The sequence below is a fragment of the Balaenoptera acutorostrata genome, chromosome 20 (assembly GCF_949987535.1).
Source record: "Balaenoptera acutorostrata chromosome 20, mBalAcu1.1, whole genome shotgun sequence".
In the NCBI taxonomy this organism is placed as follows: domain Eukaryota; kingdom Metazoa; phylum Chordata; class Mammalia; order Artiodactyla; family Balaenopteridae; genus Balaenoptera; species Balaenoptera acutorostrata.
This window is the reverse complement of record NC_080083.1, coordinates 58,325,898-58,351,431: the sequence shown is the minus strand read 5'-3', so window position 1 is coordinate 58,351,431 and position 25,534 is coordinate 58,325,898. Positions and strand designations below refer to the sequence as shown.

General features: G+C 52.0%; 1 protein-coding gene across 4 annotated transcripts in view; it reads right to left on the bottom strand.

Annotated features, from left to right (window-relative positions):
* SDK2 (sidekick cell adhesion molecule 2) overlaps positions 1 to 25,534 on the bottom strand; it is a 263,407-nt gene that overhangs the window by 42,665 nt on the left and 195,208 nt on the right. For all 4 annotated transcript variants that reach the window (XM_007185607.3, XM_057536211.1, XM_057536210.1 and 1 more), the window contains exons 16-29: positions 21,925 to 22,065; positions 20,103 to 20,284; positions 19,485 to 19,600; positions 11,094 to 11,289; positions 10,807 to 10,905; positions 10,228 to 10,419; positions 8,482 to 8,603; positions 7,591 to 7,700; positions 7,339 to 7,489; positions 4,620 to 4,857; positions 3,435 to 3,550; positions 2,581 to 2,770; positions 1,211 to 1,309; positions 4 to 198 (exon numbers count right to left, since the gene is read on the bottom strand). In XM_007185607.3, the coding sequence (XP_007185669.2) occupies positions 4 to 198; positions 1,211 to 1,309; positions 2,581 to 2,770; positions 3,435 to 3,550; positions 4,620 to 4,857; positions 7,339 to 7,489; positions 7,591 to 7,700; positions 8,482 to 8,603; positions 10,228 to 10,419; positions 10,807 to 10,905; positions 11,094 to 11,289; positions 19,485 to 19,600; positions 20,103 to 20,284; positions 21,925 to 22,065 (2,147 nt within the window). The remainder of the gene's footprint in view (positions 1 to 3; positions 199 to 1,210; positions 1,310 to 2,580; positions 2,771 to 3,434; positions 3,551 to 4,619; positions 4,858 to 7,338; positions 7,490 to 7,590; positions 7,701 to 8,481; positions 8,604 to 10,227; positions 10,420 to 10,806; positions 10,906 to 11,093; positions 11,290 to 19,484; positions 19,601 to 20,102; positions 20,285 to 21,924; positions 22,066 to 25,534) is intronic.

Here is a 25,534-nt window from a genome sequence, read left to right as displayed (position 1 = left end):
CACCTCTCTTCTCCGTGGTCACCACCAAGGCCTCGGCGGCCTCTCCCCAGCCCTTGCGGGTCTGGGCCGTGATGCGGAACAGGTAGACGGACTCTGGCTTGAGGCCGGTGGCCGTGAACTGGCGTGCGCTGGGCGCGAGCACCTCCACCGTGGCAGCGTTGGCCGTGGTGGCGTTGAGCCGGTGTGTGATCTGGTAGGCTGCGGGGAAGGAAGGAGACGGGCCGTGCTGGGAGGTGGGGCAAGCTGCTCCGGAGCCCCGAGCAAGGGTCATTCCTTTCTCGGCCGCTGCTGTGTCTGCCCTCGGGACACCTTGTCTGCGGTTCATCTGCTTGAAGCCCTCTGGGTTGCTCCCGCGTCCTCAGCTGTCACCTGGGGGGTGGGACTGCGGGGGGCACGAGCAGGTGCTCCATGCTGTGTCTGCAACCCTCAGCCCAGCCCCCGACGAGGCAACTGAGGCTCAGAGAGGCCAGACCACCTGCCAGGAACTGACCAAGCTGGAATTCCAGCCCAGGTCTTTCTAAGCCCAAACGCTTTCCCCCCACCCCCAACCCCCCAGCCCCATCGACTCTGTCTCCAGAGGCGCAGCTTTCACAGGGGGCGGGCGCCGCGGGATGCCAGGACTGAGAGCCCTGGACCGGGCACAGGTGGTCCAATCCCCCATTCTACACGTGAGGGGCTGAGGCCATGGAGGGAAGCCCACTTGCTCAAGTTCACACAGCTGCTCATTTCAAGCCTGTGAGTCTTCTCGTGTGTGTGCGTGTGCGTGTGCGTGTGTGTGTGTGTGTGTTAGTAGGAACCGTGACCACGAAATGATGTTTCCGACCTGCAGCATCCCTCCTGGGTGCCTTAGGCCTCCTTTCCCACCTGTGGGCGTGGCTGGGCTGAGCTGGCCAGTGCGCCCTCACCTGGCTACACTTAGGAACAGCGGCCGAGGTTCACCAGATGGCCAGTCCCCTGGGGACCTGGGTCACGCGGAGGCACAGAGCTGACCAATGGTCCCTAAGAGATCTGAGCCCTGACCTTGCCCTCCAGCTGATAATCTCACAGGCTGAGATTTCTAGTAGGAGAAATTAGACTCACAACCATTCTTGAGGACATGTGGACACTTGTCCTGGGCTTAGCCTCTCTCCTGCCAAGACTGAATCTGCCTCCTTTACACCTTATACCTCCTTCTTCCTGCAGCCAGGGCCCGGGAAGGGTACAGGCTTACCAAGAATGATGCCGTTGGGGGCAGCGGGGGGCTGCCAGATCAGCCGCACCGACGTGGTCCTCACCTCTGGGAACAGGATGCCCATGGGCGGTCCCGGGACTGGAGGGGAGAGAGGAGAAGCAGGTGACACTGCAGCCGCTGCTCGGCCCCTAGACCAGCCCGGCTCCGGCAGAGCAGCACGGCGGGTGGCAGGGGAAGGGGTTGCTCTGCTCGCTGAACTTTTGAGGAGCGTGTGTCTGTGCCTGGCACCGTGTCCTCACACAGGACGTGAAGATGCTACCAGCGAGCTTTATGCATCATTTGGCAGGAACTAGAAGGGACCAAGGCTCCAGCCTTGGGGCAAATGAAAGTGCCGACCCCAAGCACATATCACTCCTCTTTCTAGACCTCACTCTGGAATCCTTGGATCTGGAGCTCCCTGCCCAAACAGCCCCAGGCATGCTTCCCGGGTCTACAGGGGCCCAGAGCCACCCTCCTGAGGGTATAGACTTGTACCTCTGGACGGAGGGACGGCCAAGGGGCAGCTGTTTTGGGCAAATGGATGGAAACTGAATGGTATGGGCCAGAGGAGTTGGGGGCGGAGGGGGGAGACAACAGGGTGGCAGAGTCGGAGGACGGCTGTGGGGGCAGCTCTTCCCGGGCTGCCTTGATCTAACACGTAATGCCAAGAAATCTGAGATTTCTAAACTTGAACTTGGCCTTCCAGGTCATTAGGAGGGTATATCTGTCAAGGCAGGAGGGTAGAACATATTTAATTTAACAGATCATTAGCTTGATTTATCACTTTAGAACACAGAGACATATGGTGTTTGGGCTTCGTTTTGCACTCTCGTCCCGACCCCACAAGTGTTTTTGGTGAGCAGTACGTGAGGATGTGTGGGGGGAGGAGAAAGGGGGGCAAAGGACCTGTCAGCTCTGCCTCCGATGGGGAGTTTTGCTGCAGAGATGAATGCCTGGAGCCCGGCAGGCGTCACTCGTTTGCTAACAGGACCTGTAGGCTTGTATAAAGGAAAAAATCAAGCCTTTCGCTTGCGCAGACCTGCATTCGGAGAGAGCCTGCTCCAGATAAACAAGAAATCAAAGCGGGTACAAATTCTCTTTTCTGTTCACCTGTCCCAGAGAGACTGGATCAGACGCCAGTCTGCCCTTGCATTGTCATTTCTTCCTTAGGGATGCGTAGTTTGTAATTAGCATCCCTTGCAGTGGGGTTGGTGGCCCTCAGTGACCTGCCTCCCCCAGCAGAAGCCTGAGGCCACGGTTCCCTTTGGGGCAGAGAGAGACCCCAGAGGGGCAGGGCAGGGCTGGGTGGGGTAGGGGTAGAGGAAGCGCAGCTTCTAGCCTTCCCCAGGCTCCCAGGGACGTGAACGTACCATCATCCAGGGTCCGCTCCAGGATGGCAGGATGGCTGGGGCTGCCGTCCCCAATGCGCGTGAAGGCCAGCACCTGCACCTCGTAGAGCACGTATTTGCCCAGGCCTGTGAGCTGGGCGCTGCGTGACGAGTTCCCTTCCACCAGCCAGAACCGGGGCTGGGAGTCCGAGTCCTTCTCCTTATACAGCACCTGTCGGAGCCCAGCGCAGGCATGAGGGCCTCCGGCCTGGGTCTGGTCCCGCCAGAACCTCTCCTACCTCCTCCCCAGGAGCCAGGTGGGTGAGGATGAGTGGGGGGACCTGGGGCTCCCTGGAGGGGCTTGGTTCCCAGGTTACACAAGCCTAGTGCTCGGGGAGGGAGGGGGACACAAAGATGCAGTCAGCCATGGAGCTGGAAGGTTCCTTAGAGAGCATCCAGCTGAGAAAACAGGCCCAGAGAGGGGGCGTGACTTGTTCAAGGTCACACAGCCAGTAGTGGCAGAGCTAGGATGTTAAGCTACGTCTCCTGACTTCCAGGCTGGGGCGGTAGGTGCAGCTTTGGGAGGAATTCTAGAAGATAATGGAAATTGAAGCTGGGCCCATCGGGGCTGAGAGTGAGGCTTGGGGCACCCAGTGTGGCCTCCTGGGGGAGGTAGAGCTGCCCCACGGACCCCCGGACTTCATGGGAAGCTTCCCCACCCCCAAGGGAGGACTCCTTGGTTGTCATGGTGACCAATGGATGCCGCCGGCAGATCCCCCGTGTCCACTCTAGAAGGCAGAGTCCTGGGCTCCAGGGGGTCGCGAGGACAGGGCGCCGGGACAGGGAAGTGGGTGCAGGGGCTCTAGCCCCCTCCTGTGCTCGGATCTGGGACTCACCTTGTAGCCCAGCACCAGCCCGTTGCGGTCGGCCTCTGGGACTTCGCTCCAGCGTACCAGCATGCTGCTGGAGGTGGTGGCCAGCACAGACACGTTGGTGGGGCCCGAGGACGGTACTGGGGGAGAAAGGAGCGGAGAGAAGCAGCTCAGGACCCAGGGTGGACCCCGCAGTGGAGGGGGTGGAGTGGGGTCTGAGGAGGGAAACGGGGCACGGTCCCCAAATAGCAAATTATTCCGCGACGATGATGCCTTTGGCTCCGGAGTGTTGCAGATGCTGCTTCTGGCTTCAGATCAGCCTCCCCGTTATCCCCCCTCAGACTAACGTTAGGATGAGGCTGCATTTCCTGCCAGCGTAGCCGCGAGGGGTGGGGGAGGGGCTAGGGTGGGAAGGGAGCCATCATTTAAAGGGCGTTAGGAAAAAGCCACAGACCTACACGCCACATGTGGCTGGTAGAGGGCTGCCTGTAGCCCGGGGGCACATGTTCTGTGGGTGTCCCCTTGCCAGGCCCCTATGAGCCGCTGCTGCTTCTGGAATGTTCTGAGAGCTCACCCAACCCGTACCCTCTCCCCATCCCCCCACCTCCATCTTGGGGTCTCGCAGGCACTGCTGGGTGTCAGGGTTAAAAGTGGGGACACAGGGGGCTTCCCTGGTGGCACAATGGTTGAGAATCTGCCTGCCAATGCAGGGGACACGGGTTCGAGCCCTGGTCTGGGAGGATCCCACATGCCACGGAGCAACTAGGCCCATGAGCCACAACTACTGAGCCTGCGCGTCTGGAGCCTGTGCTCCGCAACGAGAGAGGCCGCGATAGTGAGAGGCCCGCGCACTGCGATGAAGAGTGGCCCCCGCTTGCCGCAACTAGAGAAAGCCCTTGCACAGAAACGAAGAACCAACACGGCCAAAAAAAAAAAAGTGGGGACGCAGAGGCGGGAAGCCCCTCCTGGGAACCTTCGGAAGCAGTGCTGGGAAGGTCAGGTCCTGGAAGGCACGGCCACACACACACACACAGGGTGCTCTGCTAGACGCTGAGCACAAGTAGGAAAATAAGCCCAGGACATTTTCGCACAACAGTTCCAGCCCTTGAGCCCTTAGAAGGCCCTGAGGGTGGAGAGACAAAGTTGGGGGGTATCCCCAGGCCCCAGGGAGGTGAAGCGGGTGGGGTGGCTGGCCTGAGGGGGCAGTACCTGACTCCCGGGTCCTGCCCATCACCATCTGGCTCCAGGGCCCGCTCCCGATGGTGTTGAAGGCCTGCACCTGCACGCGGTACTCCGTCCACTCCTCCAGGTCTTCGATGGTGTATTCCCGCTCCACGCGGTCTTGGACCACGTGGCTCAGCGTCTTGCCGTGCCCGTCCGCCCGGCTGTACTTGATCTTGTAGCCCACCGACTCGGGGTTCCCGTTGTATTCCATCTCTGGGAGAGGCTGCAGGAGGGCAGGGGTGGGAAAAGCAGCTGTGAGGCCACGCCCACCTAGTGTATATGGAAGACCTGCCTGGCTCGTGCTGCCTCTTCCAGGGAGCCTTCGGGATTACCCAGCCCACTGTCCAGCCCGTCAGCACCCACGTGAGGCGCTCTCACCCCTGGGTGTGGCTTAGTTGTGTAACCCTGTGCTTCTGACGGCCCCACCATCTCCCTGTCTCTCTACCCCGGGCTCAGAGAAGAGACGGCATCCACTCTTTATTGCGCAGGTGACAAATTTATGACCCTACCAGGGGAGTTGGCCCTGGTGAAGAGAGGCATAAAGGTTGTCTGTCCCACACTCAGCACCTTTGGCAGTGCCTGTCTCTGCCACTTAACTCCCTCGCTCAGCCTGCCAACATATACGTATTCGATTGCCTACAACACGCCTGGTCCCAGGTTGTGTCTGCCCTTGGAGAAGCGAGCATGTGAAGGCAGCATCTCAGGCATGGGTGGAGCTCCAGTCTCTGTCAGCAGGTCCTTCCATCCAGCACACCTCAGTCTCTCCCGCTGCACTTTCAGCCTCCTTCTTTTTGTTTGAGTCTCAGTGAAGAGAAAGAAGACAGCTTCATCTCCTGAGCCCATGATTAGGCTGGTGGGGCTGTGGTCACCGGCTCAAGGTCATCTGGATGAACTTGGGCAGTGCTGATAAGCAGTGGAGGTCTTTGTACACTGGGGGCAGCCTGGGATCTGAAGCAGGTGCGAGCTGAGGGCCCAGCCTTCAGATTCTCCTCTGAAGGTGGCAGGGCTGGAGCTGGGGCACCCTCAGCCCTCACCTGCCCCCATTCTGCCTCCCCAGAGGCTCCAACGAGCCCACCATCCACAGGCTCTGCACATTCTGACCTACTTTCTCTGGTTCCTCGTCCTCTGCTCACCGCCTACATCCCCCGTCCCTCCTGCCAGCCCCCGCTCCTACAGACACTTAGTGAAGCAGACCAGAGACCATTAAGACAGCAATCAATGGGCCTGAGAGCTTGAGATGGGCCTCGAGCGCATGCTCTCCTACCTGCTAAGGAAAGGCAACGGGCCGTGCGCCATTAGGTGGGACCGGAGGGGCCCGGGGCCCTGCACAGTGCAACCACCGCCTTTTATTCCCCCTCCAGCTCCCACCCTACGTACCAGACTTTTTAACCTTTTAGTATTTGGAAACCTTAAAGTGAGATGCAGAAGGGACGTGGGGAGCAGCCTGGAGGGGAGCAGAGCTGAGGTGAGAAGCGGGGGGTCGGGGAGGGGCGAACTGGGCCTGACGACAGCTCTGCCCGGTGCTTGTCCCAGCCGCCTGGGAGGGGCATTGTCATTCATAACTAGCGCTCGTCTGGGCTGATGGCCGTTAGCGCCTCCATCAGGCTGTCCAGGCAAGCGAAAGGCGCCAATGACTTTCTGGTAAATCCCAGCCCACAGCTCGGGGTTTTGCGAGTTGAGTTTGGGGCAACTAGTAAGACATCTTTAGTGGAAGCAAAAAAGAGTTGCGTGGCCGGAGGGGCCTGGTGAAGCGGAGACAGGCAGCTCCCCCTGAGGCTATCATTCCTGGATTCTCTAAGGAGCCGGGCTGTTCGGTGCTGGCCCCGTGTCTGCTTGTCTAGGAATTCCTCTTGGGTTGCTGCTTTATGGCGTCCGTGCCGGGAAACGCAGTTCCAGGTGAGGACCAGGGGGAGAAATGCTCTCTCCTGTTCCCCAGAAGATGGGCTGGCAGCGTGCTCAGGGGTTAGGGCGGTGGATCTTGGGGGCCAGACTCCCCGGGTTGAGATTCCGAGCCCTGCTGTTAACTAGGGGGAGTGGGGGGTCTTGGGCCAGTTATTCCACCTCTCTCTGCCTCAGTTTCCTCATCTGTAAAGTGGGGGCCAGGATCACTGTCACAGGCTCATGGAGAGGGTTCAAGGTCCAACTTTGACAGCACTCAGAACCCTGCCTGGCAGGAGGAGAAGCCCTCTGCACGTATTACTAACTCGTGCAGGGTCACCGGGGTAATGACCCTCGACGTGGAACCCTGATCTGTGGGGACAGAGCCTAATGCCTCCCCGACCTCCCCCCTCAACCTCAGAAGCAACCCCTCACTCTCTGACTTGGTGGGTGAGACAACTTACATCCGAATCCCAGAACCACCCCTGAGAGCTGTGTGACTGTGGGTGAATTCCTAACCTCTCGGAGCCTCAGTTTTCTTAGCTGTAAATTGGGATAGTACCATGTCCTTTGCAGGATTACTGGGAGGATTAAATGGAAGAAAAAAAATGTAAAATGCTTGGCATGTGGCAATGCTCAATAAACAGTATTTTCGAGCTTCTTTTCACGTGGGGCATTTGTTCATTTGGCTATAAGACTGACGCTCAGAACAGAGAAGGGGCCTGGAGGTAAGCCAGTGGACGCCTGCTCTGAGGCAGTGGCGCCTCTGCGGGGTGCTGAGGCCCGAGGAGACATCCCACCCCCGCCATCCTCGCGGGACCCTCACCATCCAGCGGAGCCATAGGCTGGTCTCACTCGCCGTGCGCAGCGTCACGTTGGCCGGGGCCATGTCAGGGGGCGCCTGGAGGGTCTGGATCTTTCTGGAAGGCTGGCTGGGTGGGCTAGTGCCCACGATGTTCACCTGGCGCATGCGGAAGCTGAGATGGGCGGAGAGGGGTGAGCAAAATGGTGAGGGCAGGACCCCAGGGCCAAAGCCCGTCCCAGGCTGGGCAGCCCCCTCCCCTTCCTAACCCGTTACCTGTAGTAGGTGAAGGGGTTCAGGTCGGGCACCTCCATGGAGCGGGCGTCAGGCTCGTTGGGGAGCTGGTGAATCAGCAGCCACTCCTCTCCCTCCCCGACCACGCCCACCTGAAAAGGGAGACACCCTTAGACCTGGCCAGCCTGCCGGGCTGAGATGGGGGTGCTCTGAGCCCCAGCTCCCGGGAGGTACAGCCCGGCCCAGGGAAGGTCTTGACACAAACCCCAGGGCTCACCTGGAGAGCACCACAGGGGGCCCCCATCTTTCCAGGCCCTTAAACAAGACTTCAAGTGTGACCCCGAGCCCTCCTGCATCAGAATCTCATGGGATGCTTATTATAAACCCACTCTTGGGCCCTGCCCTTGACCCAGCCAATCAGAATCCCTGGGGGTGGTGCCCAGGAGTCTGCATATTTATCAACAGTAAGCTTCCCAGGTGACTCTCCTGAACACCCTGGCATGCTTCTTAAAACCCCAGCTAAATCAAAATCAGAATTTCTGGGGGTGGGACCCAGGTGCTGGAACTTCTGAACACTCCCCTGGTGCAGCCAAAGGTGAGACCCATGGGTGTAAAGGGCTGCAGGAAGCAGCTGGTTATTTCTCTAGGCTAGCCAGTCACCACCCTGACCAGAGGGGATGTGTGTGTGTGTGTGTGTGTGTGTGTGTGTGTGTGTGTGTGTGTGTGTGTGTGTGTGTGTGTGTGTGTGTGTACACACACAGGTGAGGTGGAGGTGGAACTGTGGGCATTTTTGGTGTATCTGACCTTCTGATAGTTGCATGTGAAACTCACACAGATTGAAACACACATGCGATTTGCTCTCAAGAGCAGGGGCGCGGCCAAGGCCGGGGAGCAGGCTGCCCAGGCTGTAGGGCTGTCCTCCGGCCGCTTTACCTGGGCCTCCACCAGCCAGCGGGAGATGGAGGTCTTCCCATCGTAACCTGGCCTGAACTGCAAGGTCACGGAGCGGGGGCCGATGTTGGAAATGCCCAGGTTGGTGGGGGCTCCTGGGAGTTCTGGAAAAGGAAAACAGGGCAGGAAAGGAGTGAGAAGAAGGTCCTTCCACCTCCCACAGGACTCTCCAGGCACGGAGGGGGCTGTGTGTCGCACATTTATTTCCTAGACACCTCGGAGGAGGAGCACGGCCGAGGCCTCAACCCACAACACAGCCTTCGGTCCTGCATCTACGGCTCACTGTGTTCAGACCAGGGACCGAGGTAGGCTCGGGGCTGACAGAACCCCCCAGGGCCAGGAAACAGGGGCTGGGCTTCCTGAATGAATCCTCCTCTCCATCTACACATCACCCATTACAGCCCTCTCAAACTAATAATGGCTGAGGGAGGTTAGAAGGAGGGGTGAGGACAGGAGGAAGCTCCTGTATTCTTTTTTTTTTTAAATTATTAACTTTATTTATTTTTTGGCTGCGTTGGGTCTTCGTTGCTGTGCGTGGGCTTTCTCTAGTTGCAGCGAGTGGGGGCTACTCTTCGTTGTGGTGCGCGGGCTTCTCATTGCGGTGGCTTCTCTTGTTGTGGAGCAGGGGCTCTAGGCACACGGGTTTCAGTAGTTGTGGCATGTGGGCTCTAGAGCACAGGCTCAATAATTGTGGCACATGGGCTTAGTTGCTCCACGGCATGTGGGATCTTCTAGGACCAGGGCTCGAACCCGTGTCCCGTGCATTGGCAGGAGGATTCTTAACCGCTACACCACCAGGGAATTCCCAAAGCCCCCGTATTCTGACCAGGAACCTTGGGGTTTAGGGTGAACAGAAAGAGAACAGATTCTGGGGTCGGACTGTCTGAGTTGAAATCCAACTCCACTGCTTCTGATGCTGTGTGCCTTTGGGCAAGTTACCTAACCTTTCTGTGCCGCAGTGTCTTCCTCGGTAAAATGGAGATGATAATAATATTGCCTACCTCAGGGTTGTTGGGAGGGTTAAATGCACGGATGCACTGAGCTCTGGGCCAGGTGAGCACTACAATTTATCACTTGGGGTCAACTGAAGCTCAGGTATCTCAACCACCTCGGCGGGCAGGTTGAGGGATTCTGGCCACATCACACAAGCATAGACTTACAGACCCAGACAGGACCACGTGGCTATCCAGTGTGTCTCTCCATAGACACAGATGGGGAAACTGAGGCACAGAGGGGGACGCTTGACTTGCTCAGGGTCACAGAGCCTGGCAGAAGCGGGATGTGGGCCAAAGCTTGCTGTTTACACCAGGGGTGAGATTATTCTCACCCTGCTCTATCCCCTTCCCAACCAACATTTCCACTGGTTGGAATCCGTTTGGACCTTTTGGGTGACAGTGAGAATTCTTCCCCTGAATCATAGATACCATTGCTTGATGCAGAGCCTGGAGCAGGATGGGGGAGCGGAGGCGGGGGGCAGTGGCGGAAGGAGGCAAGGGTGGGGTTCTGCGGGGGCCTGGGCTCCCCTGAGAGTCAGGGGAGGAAGTGGCAGCAGCCCACACGGCCTCACCACCACGAGGATGCAGCCGGCCCTGGGAGGACCCGGACACCCCAGACTCCAGGGAGGGGAGAGCTCTGTGGGAAGGAGCCAATCTTCCTGAAGAAGAAGGGGCCTCCTCCCGAACAGGAGAACAAGAGGCCAGGAGTCCAGCGCTGGGAGCAGGCACCCACCTGGAGGCACCCCGGAGGAGATGGTTGAGGCGGACACCTGGCCCTGGCCCTTGGCGGTCATGGCGGCCACCTCGATGGTGTAGGTGGTGAGCGCCGTGAGGCCCGTGACGCGGTACTCCAGGGTGACGTTGGGCAGGTAGTGGGTCACACGGGTGTTGGTCCGGTTATACTCCTCCCAGGAGATCCGATATCCTGGGGAGAGGCCCCAGGGTGGCGTGAGCTTGGCTGGGACCTTAACCTTCCGCCCTGCTTCTCACTTCCTTACTAGTCTGGCAGTTAGACACGCATTGGAAGGAGGGGGCCGAGGGAGGTGGGAGCATCGTGCCTGGGGCCCCGGGTGTAACCTGGGTGGGTGCCCCTCGTTGGGTGTGGATTGCAGGAGGGAGGGTGGGTCACTGTGGCTGAAGATCTGGGATGGGGCACAGAGCACAGGGGCTGAGAGCCTCCTCTTGAGTCCTTGCTAAGAAAGAGTGGTCTGCTGGGAGGCTCTGGCTGAACACTAGGTCGAAGGCAGGGGGATGGACGGGAGGACCTTTGCCGCCCGTCTCACCCCTGGGTCAGCAATGCTGCGGTGCCTACCTGTGAGGATGCCGTTCTTCTCGCCGGGCTCTTGCCAGCTGACCTTCAGCGAGGTGTCCAGGATTTCACTGAAGCTCAGGTGTCCCACGGGCCCAGGCACTGTACCCAAAAGGGTCCCCCACCCACCCAATGCCAGTTAGAGCCGGAGAGAGACCACCGTCCGCAAGGGGTCCTGGGGCGCCCGCCGGCTCGAACACAGGAGCAGGGCCGCCCTGGGCCTGGAGCGCCCAGCCTGGCCCGCGGAGGGGGGTGGGGGCAGAGGGGGCCGGGGTTAGGGCGCTGCCTACCGTCCTCATGGGTGCGCGCCAGCTGCGGGGTGCTGCGAGGCCCGTCGCCGGGGGTGGTGAAGCACAGCACTGAGGTGAAGTACTCAGTGAACTTCTTCAGGCCCGACACAAAGCCCACGTGGATGCTGTCTTGAAAGTTGGGCCGGGCGGTCACCATGGTAACCTCCTCTTCCTGCTCGGGCTCCCAGGCCATCAGCTGCGGAGAGGGCAGCCACTCAAGCACGGCGGCAGCGAGCACGTGGCAGCAGAGCCCCAGTGCTTTCCCACAGGCTGGGCCGACGGACAGAGAGCGTCCAGGAGCCCAGCTTTCCTAGGGTCCCTCCTCCCAGGGAGGGGAGGCCGGGCGGATACCCACAGGCCGCTGGAGCATCTGTCCTCTGGGAGCTCACTTGGGTGTGCTGCTCTATTCGCTGAGTGATTTACTCGAAGCAAGGTACCGGGTGGGGCGGTTTCAGTGAGTCATCTCCCACTCGATTCCCACAGCAACCCCACAGGGAGGTACTTGACCAAGACTGGCTGCATAATTTGCAGGTCCAGTGCAAAATGCAAATGGAGGCCCCCTTGTTCAAAAATTATGAAGAATTTCCAGAGACGGCAGCAGAGCATTTAACTGAACATGGGGCCCTTCTAAGCGTGGAGCCCTGAACGCCTACCCAGGCATGAAGCCAGTCTTGTTTTTTCACAGATGACGAAACAGGCTCAGAGAGGCTAAGTGACTTACAATATATCACACAGCTCCTGGGTAGTTGAGGGTCTTTGCTTCTACACCTGGGCTCCCATGCCTTTCTCTGCCTGGGCTAGGGCAGTTCCTCCTAAGAACTCTAGTATGTAGATAACTCTGTTTTAAACTTGTTCCAAGTTGGGATTTCAACTTTAACCATCCTCTAGAGGTGGAGCGTCGGCAAGAAAACCCCGCCTGGAAATTCAGCATCACTTTTCCTCTAATCTCCGCTCTACATATCCCAGCCATAACTGCATAAACTCCCCACCTCCCCTTCCTTCTCTTCCTGCCTCTTTTTTTAAAAATTGAAGAATAAAATTGATTTGCAATGTTGTGTTAATTTCTGCTGTACAGCAAAGTGATTCAGTTATACAAATATATACATTCTTTTTTTTAATATTCTTTTCCATATGGTTTATCACAGGATAGCGAATATAGTTCCCTGTGCTATACAGTAGGACCTTGTTGTTTATCCATCCTGTATGTAATACTTTGCATCTGCTAACCCCAAACTCCCAATCCATCCTTCCCCCAGCCCTCTCCCCCTTGGCAACCACAAGTCTGTTCTCTATGTCTGCGAGTCTGTTTCTGTTTCGTAGACAACTTCATTTGTGTCGTATTTTAGATTCCACATATGAGTGATACCATAGGGTGTTTGTCTTTCTCTGTCTGACTTAGTTCACTTAGTAGGAGCATGTCTAGTTGCATTCGTGTTGCTGCACCTTCCTGCTGCTACTTGATCTCCTGCCCCACACTCCTGTTTTCTGGGCCCTTCCTCTGTCTCTAACAATGACAGCTGGTCTCAGAGATTTCCTCAGTTATTTGAAGTTGATTAAATAGCAGTTAATGGTGAAAAGCAACGCTGGATGAGTTTTAATAAGCCTGGGTATTTACAGACATAAAACAATACCACGCCAATGTCTCCTGATTAACTCACGCCCGTAACAATGCTTCGTCTCCTCCTTTTCATGGCCGTGTGTTTATAAAGGATGTTTGGAAATTTAATTGGTATTGTGAAAAGATAGCCTATAGCAAGTTAATTAGATACCAATTAGACCCAAAAAATACTAATCAGAAATACTAAGTGGCATTTAATAAGTAGGTTAAATACCCTCCTTATTTCGGTTATCTTGTTTCATAGCAATTAAATTGCTGAACTTCGTTGGAGTAGATTAAGAAACAAGTTGGATGTTTTAATTTACTTTAATCATGTAAATTCGAATTAATTACACCATTAGAATTAATTGTGTGGTGCATTCTCCAGTAAGTGCAAAATCTGGGTAAATATTATTTTTTCGGGTTTAGGCCAACTGTGATCACTACTATTTTAAAAAGTAAGGGACAAAGAATGTCTTGACAGGTGCCTTAAAGCAAATTCACAGGGAATTGTCTTCAGATACGACAAAGGAGATGGGTACAGGGTGATGGCAGTGCGGTTGGGGGGAGTCGTGACCACAGCACCAATCCTCCAGGTCCAGGCCCAGAGCCCAAGACGGAGGCAGGACAGGGGTTGCTTCAAAATGTTTACTCTGGGATGTGAGCCACTTGTCCTGTAGCTGCATCCAAAGAGGAGGAGGCTAAGGGTTAAGCGGCCTCTCCCTCAGGGCCAGGAAGACAACAGAATTGTCTTCTGCACCTTCTATTGCCTCCAAGGGGTTGGGCTCTGGGCAGCCATGGGGCGGAGGCTGTGCTCCACGCACGCACCGGGCTCTGGTCCCACGAGCCCTTCCTGTGTGCCTGGCACTGGGTTAAGCCCATCACGGACCAGTCCCGTTTCACCATCACAATGAGGATGACATGCGAATCACTGTCCTGTGCGGCTACAAAAAGGAAACCAAGGTTCAGGAAGGTTGAGGACTGGTCAGTGCACAGGGGACCTCCAGGAGCTGGCTTCAGATTTGTGGACCTGAGACCTCTGATGCAGCCCTCTATCTGCCGAGGTACACACAGCTGCCAGGTGAGGGTTGGGGGTTCTCCACGCCTGCTCTTGTTACTGGGGGTCAGTGCTGATTTACTTCATTACGTCCTTGGTCTTGAATTCTAAGCAGACTGGGCTGCCCTCAGCATGGCTGGGGTGTGTGGGTGAGTGTGCTTGTGGGGGGACTTCAGATCTAGATGCTGGGACAGGCAACTCCACCTTAGACAGCAGAGGCCCAGGGGGTCAACCCTGTAACTGAAAGGTGTGTGTGTGTGTGTGTGTGTGTGTGTGTGTGTGTGTGTGTGATGGTGGGGGGGCCAGGGTGCAGAATGTGCAGCCAAAGCCGAGAGAAAGGACGACAGAGCACAGCTTTGTCATTTACTGTGTGACCCTGGGAAAATCACTCAACCTCTCTGAGCCTCAGGCTATTACAGGAGACAGTATTAGCTACCTCAATGGTTGTAGAGAAAAGGGCTGAACTGACGTGCCTCCTGTTTCTGATGGAGGCAGTACATCGCGGGCTCGAGAGTCTAGGAGAGTATAACCTGCTAGATTCTGGAGTTAAAAACAAGTAGGGGAAATTCTCTTTTTCGCCCTCCCTTTGTCTTTCCCTCTACTTTTCTATCTCTTTGCATTTGCACGGATTCGCGCAAAGCATCCTGGAAGGATATGTAAGAAATTAACAACAGTGGTTCCCTGGAGTGCTGAGAATTTCAAGGTTGGGGGCGGATAGAACCAGGCAGATGAGGGACTGGGGTGGCATGGTGTGGGATGGAGGATGTCTGCTATAAGTTTATCTTTTTACATTTGTTGGTTTTTGAATCGTGTAAATATATTCCCGGTTAAAAATTAAATTAAAAAATTTAAAAAATAATGGGGGCGATTTGGCAATAGCAGCAAAATTAGACACATTTAACCTTTTGACCTAGCAATCTCATTTCTAAGAATCTATTCCAGAGTTATATGTGACAGTATGAAAAAAATGTATGCGCAAAACTATTCACTGCAGAAATGTCTGTTATAGTAAAAGACTGGAGACAACCAAAATGTCATCACTAGGGAGCTGGCTGACTAAACAATGGGAGATCCACATAATGGAACACAATACAGATTTTTCAAAAAGGGACAAGGAATATCTCTATATACTCCTACAGAGAGATCTCCAGGATACAATGTAAATAAAAAAGCAAAATGGAGAAAGTATGTAGAGTACACCGTCATTTATCTAAGAAGGCGAGGATACACATTTATACATGCATGCCTTTGTTTATGTTAAAGACATGGAAGGGAAAACCGAACCAAACCAACAAACAAAAAGAAATCACTTCTCTTGGGAAGGAAGAGGACCAGAATTCAGGCTGATTTTTTCTGAATTAACTTTGCTTTGTAGATTTAACCTTGCAACCATGTAAATAAGCTACATAATTATAGAATAAAATTAAATAAAAAAATCAATCCCTAAAAATCGAAACCCAAATGAAACAAATGAACCTCACCGTGTATTGAACTGTAGCAAAATTACACAGAGAGAAACCATTTCAGAGACTTTGTAGCACAGAAATGGGGGGACTGTATCCCTGGTGGGATACATCCTAAGAACTACAGATAATCTGAAACTGTTTTCAGAAATCACAGTGTTGATATTGCTGTTGTGAAACTGCTGTGGGTATTTGTGGGATCAAGTAGGTGAGTGATTCTGTTGCTGTGGAGGAAACTAGATTTTCAGAATGGAGAAAAGAGAGACAAAAGACCAATGAGATTATTTTTAAAATGTTAAGAGTCCTGAAATTGAATTGGAAGTATCGGGTATGTGTTTTATCTTTAAAAAAAGTATTTCTGAGTTGCCCATTCACAGGGCCTTGAAACAACAACCAGTGCTAGAATCAGGAGCACCCCCAGTGCCCAGATTTTGGTGTCTAACTATCATTAAAGGAAACAAGGGCTCCTTGATGACGTGGCTGATCCCAGGCACGGGGCAGGAAAAGGAGCTAGCCTGGGCCACCCTGTCACAGCAGAGAACAAGGAAGCTATCAAAGACTCCTAGGCCCACATCAAAAGGACTCACCAACTTGAAGAGGTGGGTGATGGGTCAGTTTGGCATCAATAAGAGTAATAATGGCAGTGGATTGAAACATATCAGACGTATTAAAAATCCTTAAGGACATAATAATACGAACAAAGACAGAACAAAAAGATGCCTCCCTCTGCCCCCATCCAAACTCACCTGTCACCTTAGGAGATGCTAAGGAACCAATTCTGAAAATTGTTAAGTCGTGGAAAAGGACTGAGCATTTACCATGCTTTTCCTAGATGAACCAAACCTTCAGGTAACCAAAAAGTTGTTCACGGAAAAATTTGTTTTTGGGGGGAAAGTATTTCAGCTCATAAATCAAGAAGAAATCATAATATTCAAGTATCCTCATTTTGATTCTTGAATACATTTCATACCCTCAAGTATCCCCTATTGAGATAATAGAGCACACAAGGGTGGTCAATGGTCACCACATCCTAGTAAGAGAGACAGGCAGACTCTGTGCTTTCTAATGAAAATGCACAGCACCATCTAGGAAGTAATATTTTGAAAAAAAAAATCATCAAATCTGAATATGATCAAGCCTCTAGTTCTAAATTCAAATTTACTGCAAATATAGTGTTCAGAGGAATATATTAAATGACCCCACAGGGATGCAGTCAGCAAATCCAGGCTGTGGAAAACTCTATAGGACAAATGACTAAGTTTCTTTACTAAATAAATTAAAAGGAAGAGAGAGCGAGAGAGAGAAAGGAGAGAGAGAATCTGTAGATCAACTGAGACCTAGAAAACTTCAACCAATTGCAATTGTGTGGCTCTCATTTGGACCCTGAGGCAAATAAACCAACCAGTAAAAGAAATGACGTGGCAACTGGGGAAATTTGAATGCTAACCGGGGGTATCTGATGCTATTAAGGGGACTGTTGATATTTTAAGGCACCATAATGAGAATGTGATTATTGTGGTTAGGTTTTAAGTAGAGACTTTATCTATAATATTTCTCTGCAGAAATATTTATGGATGAAAGGATACGATATCTGGGATTTCCTTACAAATATTCTAGGGGAGAAGCAGAGGGCTGGAAAATAGAGGGAACACATTGGGCCATGAGTTGGTACCTGTCGAAGCCAGGGTGCATTATGGTTTTATCAAGTCATCTTAGTCTCCTCACTACTTTTGTAGATGTTTGAAATTGTTCACAATTCAAAGGGGAAAAAAAAGGCCCCTTCTCACTGGAAGGATGGAAGGGACAAACACTGCTTTTTTTCCCCTCCCTGTGATACTGAAGGCCAAAGGAGCAAGAAACAAAATCCCCACTTGTATCCATTTATACTTAGAAAAAATCAAGTTATAGTTATTATTTTACAATTAAATCATACGACACTTTCTTTTTAATGCAAGACAAGGTGCAGGCTCTGGAGTTTGAAGCCAAGCTTTGCAGTTACTCTGACTGTGAACAAGTCACTTGCCCTCATGCCTCAGTTTCCTCCTCTGTAAAATGGGGTGATGATAACAAGCCTTCCTTTTTAGGGTTCTTGTGCAGCTTGCATGAGACAAGAATGTGAGGGAAGCCCAGGCATCCTGCCTGGCATGTAGAAAGTGCCCTGTAAGCGTGAGCTCTTCTTAAGCACCAGTCTCTATGCTCAAGCTATCTGGACAATTCATTTCTGCTGACTTTCTTGGAACAGTTACAGGGCGCTGGGCACAGACTGGACCTGGGAATCAGGTGGGCTTCTGCAGCTTCCTCTGGCTCTGGGTCATAATGGGTCGTTGCCCTAATTGTCCTGGCCACTAAGCTGGTCTCCTTGGCCCTCTGGGAGCCATTTGCCTTAGGAGTTTTCAGCCCAGGCCTCCCCAAGGTGGCAGGAAACTTAGAATCGGCAGCAAGAAGCTAGTCGTTCCCAGCTCAGCTCCTCTGCACGATGCGAGCCTCCCCCTTCCCTCCACTGCCTCCCCCCAGAGTCCCAATTAGGAGGTTTCTCCAGCCAGTCGGCACTACCAGCGAGCAGCTACAGCCCTGGTCCAGGGAGGCCCCGCTCAGCCTCGGTGATGCACTTTCCTGGAAGCGAGATGGCTGCGGCTGGGGTGTATCGGGATCTGGACCCTCCCTCCTGTACTTGAAACGCCAGCAGAAAATTCCCTTGGTGATTTAATCTCAGCCCCTTCCTGCCCAGCCATCCCCACCTTGCAGCAGCAAAGGCTAAGGCTGCTAGTCCTAGAAATGGTCCTTGCTGTCACACACGGGTGGTGTGGGGATCTTCTGGAAGTATCTGAGGTCACCTCGAGGCCACCAGAGCCCGCGGTTCTCTGCCCTTCATGGCTGGCTTCCCGGTGACATGCCTCTCACATCTGGAAGGAGCCCACTGCATCCTCCCACCTGCCCCACTCAGCCAGGGCGAAGCTGTAAAACACGGCGTGGACCACGCACTCTGTAATCTGCCATCTCCCATTCTCTTAGGGAAGGTCAGCTCCTCGTGGGGTGAGAGGAGAGACCCAGGAGTGGCTGCCAGCAGGGGATGGTTGAGAAGTCCCGACTTGCAGCACAGTTCCAATTATAGCAAATTTACTACCATCACCATCACCACCGCTACTAGTGCTTTTTTTCATGGCTGAATTGTTTCCCCTCCAATTTTTATGTGGAAGCCCTAACCCCCAGGACCTCAGAATGTGACTGTGTTTGCAGATAGCCTTTAAAGAGGTAATTAAGTTAAAATGAGGTCCTTAGTGTGGGCCCTCATCCAATAGAACTGGTGTCCTTCTAAGAAGCGGAAATCTGGACACAGACACACAGAGGCAAGACGCGTGAGGACACAGAGAAGGCGGCCGTCTACATGCCAAGAAGAGACGCCTCAAAAGGAACCAGCCCTATCAACACTTTGATCTTGGACTTCTGGCCCCCAGAACTGTGAGGAAATACATTGCTGCTGTTTAAGCCGCCCAGTCTGTGATACTCTGTGAGGGCAGCCTGAGCAACGAATCCATTTCTACTACTATCGCTACCGTTTTCTGAATGCTTGTTATGTGCTTGTCAACTGCTCCAAAAATTACAGATACTCTCATTTAATCCTCATGCAATCCTAAGGAACAGAAACTATCATCATCTTCGTGTGCAAATGAGGAAACAGGATGTCTCTTGGTTCCGCAGCGGCCAGAACAGTGCCTATGGTTGGGCTCAATCAACACTTATTGAAGGAAGGATGCTCAGACGGTCTATAGGACTTGTCCAGGGACCCGGCCAGCGGCAGAGCCAGGACTTTAATCTAAGCTCTCTGAGTCCTAGCCCTGCCCTTAAACACACGGTGTAGGGTCAAGTACAGTCCGAGGACAAATGACCCTGAAGAGTGCCCATTAGCCCATGGCTTGGGAGTAGGAAGTACGTTCTGGATTCTTCTGATGGGGCCATGGCTATGTGGGGATCCTGAGCCTGAAGCAAACCTGGTTTTGTTTATAAGGCAGGCTCATCGAGACTGACTGCTCCCTGCACTGGGTCACAGACAGGCCAGCGTCCGTACTCCCCGCGGCCTGGACGTGGACCTGGGGAGAGCCCGCAGGCCCCTTGCCTTGATCATGTGTCCTCTGCTTGGCTTGAACCAATGATTTCAGACACAGAGCGGGGACTCCCTCCTCCCCCTCCCTCGCCTTCTCCCTGCCTCTGCGGCCTGCGTCCTCCTTCCGAGAATCTCCAGGCTTCCTCTCGGGGCAAGGAGAGGCCTTATGTACCTTGTAGCCCTGGTTGATGCCGTTGATGAACTGGGGGCTGGGGGCATTCCAGGTGAAGCGGATGGTCGTGGAGTTGGTGGCTTCTGCGTGCACGTTGCCCGGAGGGACCGTGGGGACTGAAGGAGAGCAGAGAGGTAGGGGTGCGGGTGGAGGGGGCACAGTCTGACTGTCTGGCCCGGTTAAGCAGAGAAAACACGTGAGGTCTGCAGACACTGCTTTACACCCCTCCCCCCAGCTCCTCCCCTGCTGCTACGGAGACTTCAGATGCCCTCTTTCTGTAGATTAGTTTGGGCTTAATAAAACCCGTCTGGTCCATTTCATAGGGTACCCTCAAATAAAAGTGATGGATCTGAAAATGCTCAGGGTGGTTTTTAGGTACAACGCTAAATGTAAGCTGTTTCATGATCCAGTTAATGGGAAACTTTGCAGAAGGTCCCTGTACCCCCGAAGCCTCTGCCTTCATCACACCCACCCCAACCTCTTCATCTTTCCCTCCGTCCTCCCACCCTAGGGGATAGCTGGGCACAGCGTGCGACAGCCTGGGACTGGACAGTCAGGACCCATCAGGCACGGAGAGGGGGAAGCACCAGCTCCTCCACGGCCACTGTCCCCACCCACCTCCCTGCAGTGTCCACTCGGTGACTTTGCTGCTGTAGACACCCAGTCCGGCGCTGTTGTAGGCGGCCACCTCGATCTCGTAGTTGGTCCAGATGATGAGGTCCTCCAGCAGCAGGTTGTTGACATCAGCATCTGTGATGTTCTTAAACTGGTACCCGACAGGCAGCCCGGCCAGGCAGTACCTGAGGGGAGAAAGCCAGGATGCCACAGATTGGAGTCAACCTGCTTGTCCTCGTGCCCAGGAAGCTGTCTGTGATGGTGGAAACCCACATCCATGCCGTCCAACGTGGGACCTGCTGGCACTTGTGGTTGTTGGGCACCTGAAACGTGCTTGGTGTAACTGAGGAACTACGTTTGTCATTTAATTTTACTTTTTTATTAATTTAAATGGCTGCAAGTGACCAGCGGCTACCCCACGGGATAACACAAGTCCAGGGGATGTGTCTGGACTCTTATTTTTGATGGGGGAGGAGGACATTGGTAGGATGGCTAGCCAGGGATGCTGAGAGTTCCTGGGAAGATCTCACTGGTCTAGCTTTGAGGGGTCGCTGATCAGAGAGCGGTCTCCAAAGGTTGGGCTCATTTTCTTTCTCCTTCTAGGAGAATGGCTCCCTCTTTGGACAGCCATTCGCTGAGGTGGAAAGAAAAATACCTGAGGCTACATACTCTACCAGGTTCCACCTTCCACTGGAGAAAAGAATGCAGGGTAATAAATAAATGGGATATGTACAGGCAAATTTTGGAGGATGGATAGCTCATAGGAGAACAACAATGTGCACACACTTTAGCGTCTAACTATTGGGAAATCAGAGGCCCCAGATTATTTTGATGCTTCACAAAACCCCATAGCAGTGGTTCTCAAAGCCTTAGTGTGCATTAAAGACACCTGCAAAGCCTGTTGAAACACAGATTGCTGGGCTTACCCCAAAGTTTCCCATTCGGCAGGTCAGGGGTGGGACTTGAGAATTTGCATTCCTATCAAGTTCTCAAGTGATGCCGACGTTGCTGGCCCAGGGACCACACTTTGAGAACCACTGCCCTTTAGGATTCACCAAAAAGCCCACGACGAAATTAACCGATAATGGAGCAGCCAAACCAACAGTAACTTCTTCCAAAATGTGGGAATTCCAGTGCTGTGAGTGTACACGTTCAGGAAAGAGACACGTGAAGGTGCCTAGCATCTTGCAACCAGCCAGAGTTCAGAATATTGACACAAGTTCTCAGAAGTTTCAAGTAACAGGCTACTTTTCTTTTATGAATACCAAATTTTAGTTAACAACTTAATAATATACTTTCAGGTTACCAGTGAAGCACCCACAGTCAAACGTAAAAATAAAAGGCTATATAACTGGGCTTCATTTGGCAGTAGGGACCAGAGATAGGACTTCCACTTTTTAACCAGTTCTTGGCCTAGTAATTCGTCCACTCATTGTCTGTCCTGGGGAAATCTGGCCTGCTAGAATATTCTTGGTTTCCCAGGTGGTTGGTCCCCTGGATAGTTATGTGTCCCCGTGCAGCCCTATTCCTATGTAGACCTGACAGATGGCAGACTTGCCATCCGTACAGCCTTAAGGAGGCTACATCGTATCTCCTCTCTAACCATTCCTATTGGTTTCCAAGGTTCTCACTGCTGGAAGTTCTTCTAGATGTCTAACTTCAATCCTTCCTACTGTAGTGTAGGCATTTCTTGTTGCCTGGTCCTTGTTGATGAAGAAGGACCTGCCATGAATCTGCTCTGTTTTCCAATCCACTCCCTGACCCTCCCTCATCTCTTTCCTCTTGAGTCTGGGCGGCCCCTCCTTTCCCTGGTGCGGACGCCTACCTGATGATGTAGCCCTTAAGGATGCCATTCTGGTGGCTCTCGGGAGGTGGCTGCCACTGGATCATGATGGATTGGTTGGTCCGGCCGCTGGCGATGACATTCTGTGGAGGGGCTGTGGGGGGCTCCTCAGGAAGGGAGACCCTGGATAGGAAAACACCAAGAATGGGCAGGGCTTTTCACTCCTAGTCTCCAACGTAAATACAGGAGTTTAATGGGATATGAAGAAGCCCCACCCTGCTCTGTCCCTAGATGACGCTGCACAATTGCTGTGTGCTTTTGGGCTAGTCACTTAACCTCTCTGAGCTTGCTTCTTTACCTGTAAAAGCAGTACCATAAAGTCCACTTGCCTGCTTTATGAGTGGTTGAAGCTCGAATGACACAATGTATATGGAAGTCTTTTTAAAACACTGTAAAGCACCAGATATGTGTATTTTCTGTGCGGTTGAGGGACACAGGCCTTGGTTTCCCATTTGTCAAAGAAGCTGCTGTCGAGGTTGATGACGTCATGAGTGTTCAAGTATTTTAGGAGCAGGAGTGTCAAATACTCACCTCCCAGTTACCAGCTGGTGGTGAACTTGAACCGGGCTTCCTTTACGAACCAGCTGAGCCCAGGCAGAGGTAGGGCAGGCTGGGTAGGGGTGGCAGGGTGTGTGGGTGAGAGTTTGAGCATCCCCCCACCCCCCAAAGCCCGGTGCTACTGCATTTCTTTCTCTGGCATGGCCAGGGGACACAGCATTCCACCTGTGTATTTTTCACGTAAATGACATGCATCCATTAACAACAAAAGTTGATTATTTTTGATGGATGTCTTTCCCGTTTTGTTTACGTTTTTGTTTCCTGATGGATAGCTTTTCCAAAACATCCTGCACCCTCCCATGGCTTTGTAAAGCCTAAAGTGAGGGTAATTTAACCTTTTTCTTGCTGACTCAGGATGATTCATTAGGAAGATGAATCAGCATTACAGAGGGAAGCCCAAAGGACTGGAGAAGTTATAGGATGGTTTCCCTACACTTCGAGGCCTCTTGTTATTGGGATTTCATAGCTCTGAAGGGTTGGGGCTATGTCCATTTTTTTCCCCTGCACCACCTCTCGTGGTCCAAACATGGCCTGGCACATAGTAGGTGCTCAGTAAACAGTGAATGAATAAATTCTCCTATAACCGCTCTCCATGCCAGGCTGTTAGCTGTCACTTCTTCCTCCTGTTAGAGTGTCACAGCCCCTGTGGCATCCCCCTAGTAAAAGCCAAAGGGATTCAAGCTTATTGGAACTGTGGGGAAACCACAATGATTGATTTAACCCAGTGGGGGGTCTGTGTACACACCAAAGAGCATCTTTTAAAAAGCAAAGTGCATTCTCGGCTCCCTTAGCAAACACTATGATGGTTTATTTCTGGGTTCTCAATTCTGTTTCATTGGTCTATGTGTCTATTTTTTTTTTTTTTTGGCTGCACCACGCAGCTTGCAGGATCTCAGTTCACCAACCAGGGATTGAACCCAGGCCACAGCAATGAAAGTGCTGAGTCCTAACCACTGGACTGCCAGGGAATTGCCTATGTGTGTATTTTTATGAGTAGCATACTGTTTGGTTACTATAACTTTGTAGTATAGTTGGGAATCAGGAAGTGTGGTGCCTCTCGCTTTGTTCTTTGTTCTCAGGATTGCTTTGGCTATTTGGGGTCTTTTGTGGCTCTATACAAATTTTATAATTGTTTTTTACTATTTCTGTGAAAAATGCCATTGGAATTGTGATAGGGATTGCATCGAATCAATGGATGGCTTTGGGCGATATGGACATTCTAACAATATCAACTCTTCTCAATGGGAAAAGGACAGTCTCTTCAATAAATGATGTTGGGAAAACTGGATAACCATATGCAGAAGAAGGTAATTGGACCTCTATTTTACACCACTCCCAAAAATGAACTCGACATGGATTAAAGACGAACTTAAGACCTGAAACTATAAAACTCCTAGAATAAAACATAGGGGAAGAGCTCCTTGATGCTGGTCTTGGCAGTAATTTCCTGGATATGACACCAAAAGGACAAGCGACAAAAGCAAAAATAAATAAAAGCGGGACTATATCAAACTAAAAAGCTTCTGCACAGAAAAAGAAACAACAAAATGAAAAGGCAACATATGGAATGGAAGAAAATATCTGCAAACCATATATCTAATAAGGGGTTAATATCCAAAATATATAAAGAACTCATACAACTCAACAGCAAAAAACTAAATAATCTGATCAAAAAATGGGCAAATGAGCTGCATAGGCATTTTTCCAAAGAAGACATAAAAATGGCCAACAGGTCAATGAAAAGGTGCTCAACGTCACTAACCATCAGGGAAATGCAAATCAAAACCACAGTGAGATATTACCTTACACCCATCAGAATGATTATTATCAAAAAGACAACAAATAACAAGTGTTGGTGAGGATGTGGATAAAAGGGACCCCTCATGCACTGTTGGTGTGAGTAAAAATTGGTATAGGGACTATGGGAAACAGTATGGAGGTTCTCCCCCCAAATTGGAAATAGAACTACCATGTGATCCAGCTACCCCACTTCTGGGTATATATCCACCCCAAAGAAATGAAAACAGGATCTCAAAGACATATCTACACCCCCATGTTCACGGCAGCATTATTCACGATAGCCAAGATATGGAAACACCCTAAGTGTCCATCAACAAATAAATGGATAAAGAAGATGTAACACAGCTATACAATGAAATATTTTCCAGCCATGAGAAAGAAAGAAATTCTGCCATTTGCAAAAACATGGATGGACCAGCAGGGTATTATGCTAAGTGAAATAAGTCAGACAGAGAAAGACAGATACTGTAGGTCTCACTTATATGTGCAGTCTAAAGGAGCTGAACTCAGAGAAACAGAGGAGGTGGGGGGCTGGGGAAGATGTTAGTCAAAAGGCATAAATTTCCAGTTATAAGAATAACAAGTTCTGGTGATGGAATATACAGCATGGTGATTATAGCTAAGAATACTGTATTGTATACTTGAAGGTTACTAAGAAAGTAGATCTCAAATGTTCTCACGACAAAAAAGAAATGGTAATTATGTGACAGGACGGAGGTGTCAGCTAACACCACGGGGGTAATCATTTTGCCATACAGGAGTGTGTCAAATCAACGCATTGTACACCTTAAACTTACATAATGTTACATGTCAACGATATCTCAATAAATCTGGAAAAAATAAAAATACACATAAAAAAATAAAGAGCAAAGCACACAGCTTTGGGGCATGGGATCGGTGCCACTATCATTCTGACCTGATGTCTTCTTTCTCACTCGAGGAGGCTGCTTGTTCTACGGGGGTCTAGGTGGCTAGAACGCGCCTCCTGCACAAGTGGGTATTAAAATGCATGAACTGCTGTTTTTATTAAACTTTCATCACGTTGAAAAAAGCTTTGTTGGAGGCTTCATGGGGTCTGGTACCATGTAAGGCATTGCGTACAGAGATCCGTGTAGATCCTAGATGTCTTTGGAAATTCACGTGCGTTTAACAATGATGGTAACCCATGGGGATGTAGAGCAGAATGGGGTTAAGTCTTGGAACTCGCATGGCCCACAGTGAGAGGGACAACTCA